Source organism: Malurus melanocephalus, unplaced genomic scaffold, assembly GCF_030028575.1.
Source record: "Malurus melanocephalus ecotype Western Australia unplaced genomic scaffold, MMel_1.1 scaffold_2218, whole genome shotgun sequence".
In the NCBI taxonomy this organism is placed as follows: Eukaryota; Metazoa; Chordata; class Aves; order Passeriformes; family Maluridae; genus Malurus; species Malurus melanocephalus.
In genome coordinates this window covers 8,761-11,419 of record NW_026625450.1, presented here as the reverse complement: position 1 = coordinate 11,419, position 2,659 = coordinate 8,761, and the positions used below count along the sequence as shown (strand labels likewise).

The window sequence follows — 2,659 nt, the reverse complement described above, 5'->3', positions numbered from 1 at the left end:
ATCAAAAGGAGAGGATAAAAGGATCAAAAGAGGATGAAAACACTGCTGGGCTTTACCTGCAGGGCGGGGCAGAAGTTGGAGGTGTCGTTGGGGTTGTTGTAGTCGTAGTCCTCAATCCCAGCCTCGTTATCCAAGGTACCGGTCCCAAGCGACTCCAAACTCTGGCTGAGCTGCAGGGACAGGAAAATCCTCAAAATTCCTGCAGCAAATGCTGGGCCTGTGCCTTTGTCCCCTTTTCCCCTTCGAGGTGACACCACAAAATCGCCAGCCCTGAGGGACGTCCCAAAACACTCCCAGAGCATGGAGAAAAGGAGGTTTTGTGCCTGGAATGATTCCCTGGGTGTATCCCCAACAAGCTTTCAGGGCAAGGAATAATTCTTCACCCACCCTGGAGAAAAGGGATTTTGTGCCTGGAATGATTCTCTTATTCCCAGCAGGTTTTTAGGGCAGGAAATAATTTGTCACTTTGGAGAAAAGGAGGTTTTGTGCCAGGAATGATTCCCAGCAGGTTTTTAGGGCAAGGGATAATTCCTCATTTTGAAGAAAATGAGATTTTGTGCCTGGAATTTGTATTCCCAGCAGGCTTTAGGGCAAGGAACAATTCCTCACCTTGGAAAAAAGGAGATTTTGTGGCTGGAATTTTATTCCCAGCAGGATTTTAGGGCAAGGAATAATTCCTCACCTTAACCTTGACCTTGAGGAAGAGCTGCAGGATGTTCTGGGGGTCATAGTTGAAGTCTGCAGGGAGTGTGGTGCTCCTGGCCTTCTGGTTCTCCAGGGTGGATTTGGCCAGAGTTATGGATGCCTGAGGAAAGGAATGGAAAATGGACATGGAAAAAAGATCCAGCCATGGAAAAATATCATTTTCTGACAAAAATCATGGGTGTAATCCAGGGAGAGGCTGGGAAAATCTGGGGAACCCCAGAAAATCTGGGGGGGTTGGGGAAAATCCCGGGGGAGCTCGGAAAATCCGGGGGAGCTCAGAAAATCTGGGGGATCCCAGAAAATGTAGGGAATTGCAGGAAAAGGGGGAGCAGGACGGGGCAGGGGCACAGCAGCACCTTGGTCTTACGGAAATGGGACTCAAAGTCAATGTCCTCCTCAAAGTCCAGCCGGAAAACCTTCCGGGGATTCTTCTTCCTGGAATTCTGCTCTGAGCCCATGGTAGCTGGGGGGAATGGGGAAAAGGGGAAATGTGGAAAAGGAAAGGAGCCATCACTGCCTTGGGACAGGGCAAGGACAGACAGCTCATTCCCAACCAGAGCATCCCAACCAGGCAGAGGTCACCTACGAGGATTTCCGCCCTTTTTATGGGAAAGCAGCCAGTGTCGCTCTCAGCTTTGTGCTCTAAAGGAATCAGTGGCTTTTTGGGGAGCAAAAAGTCTGAGTGAGACTTAGATGGGATGTGGGGGAGGAATTCCTCCCTGTGAGARSAGTGAGGGAATTCCCAGAGGAGCTGCSCCATCCCTGGAAGTRTCCAAGGCCAGGCTGGAGCAGCCTGGGATCATGGGATGGGACCCTGGATRGGCTCTGAGGTCCCTCTCACCCCAGAATTTCCCAATTCCCTCCTGGTGGGATGGGACCCTGGATGAGCTCTGAGGTCTCTCCTAACCCTGAATTCCCTGATTCCCTCTGGAGCCACTCTCCCGGACACTCAGGCCTGTCTCTGGACACGCTCTGAGGTTGTTCCCAATCCAGRATTCCCCAATTCCATCCCCRTGGAGMCTCCCACACWTTCACTCCTGAGATTGTGGGATWTGTCCCTGRATGGCCTTTGRCCCCTCCCACCCCAGAATCCCCCAATTCCCTCTGTCTGGACCCACCCTCCTGGACACTCAGTTGTGGGATTGTGGGATTTGTCCCTGGATGAGCTCTGAGGTCCCTCCCACCCCAGAATTCCCATTCCCTCTTGGACACTGACTCCTGGCATTGTGGGATTTGTCTCTGGGTGAGTTTTGAGGTCCMTTCCACCCCAGAATTGCCCATTCTCTCCCTCTGGACCCCTCTCCTGGACACTCACGCCGGTGGCGGGGCCGGAAGCGCCAGTGCTTGGGGCCGGCCCACATGGCCATGGTGCGGGGGCTGAAGTAGGAATATTCCCCGGGGTTCATGGACAGGTGCARGCACATGGTCCCGATGTCTCCCTGCACCAGAGGAGCCCCGTCAGTCCTGGGGAAGGAATGAGAGCTGCTCAGTGAGGCCATTCCCAGGGAATTGATTACCCAGGCAATCCCTGCTCCGGGGATTTTCAACAAACACGGCACTGCAACCCCGCAGTTCTGCTGCCAGAATTCTCTGGTCAAAGTTCCCTTGGGAAGGCAGAGATATCCCAGGAAAACCTTYCTGGATGAGCCCAGATGTGAAGCAGGAAACAGGAAAAACCAACAGAGATCCATAAAATGGAAGCTGTGGGTTGCCACCCCACCCACCTCTGGCGCTGGCTGAAGGTGCTGACGCTGTCTGTGAATTCCCCCATCTTCTCCCCCGCTGTGCTCCGGGGGGAATCGGGCTGGAATTGGGGTTCTGGGATGGRATCGGGCTGGAATTGGGATTCTGGGATGGAATCGGGMTGGAATTCAGCACAGCCATCGCTGTCCTCACTGTCCAGCTCCGCGTTGGGGTCGAACACCTGCTCGCTCCTCTTGAACTTCTCCAGCAG

General features: G+C 53.7%; 1 protein-coding gene across 1 annotated transcript in view; it reads right to left on the bottom strand.

The window, feature by feature from the left end:
- Positions 1-56: 56 nt before the first annotated feature.
- The window catches only part of NCAPH (non-SMC condensin I complex subunit H), a gene marked incomplete at its 3' end in the record, with an annotated part of 8,467 nt that continues 5,864 nt past the window's right edge, over positions 57-2,659 (bottom strand). Inside the window, exons 5-9 of the mRNA XM_057388643.1 lie at positions 2,430-2,658; positions 2,021-2,169; positions 1,062-1,168; positions 683-805; positions 57-170 (exon numbers count right to left, since the gene is read on the bottom strand). Of these exons, the coding sequence (XP_057244626.1) occupies positions 57-170; positions 683-805; positions 1,062-1,168; positions 2,021-2,169; positions 2,430-2,658 (722 nt within the window). The remainder of the gene's footprint in view (positions 171-682; positions 806-1,061; positions 1,169-2,020; positions 2,170-2,429; position 2,659) is intronic.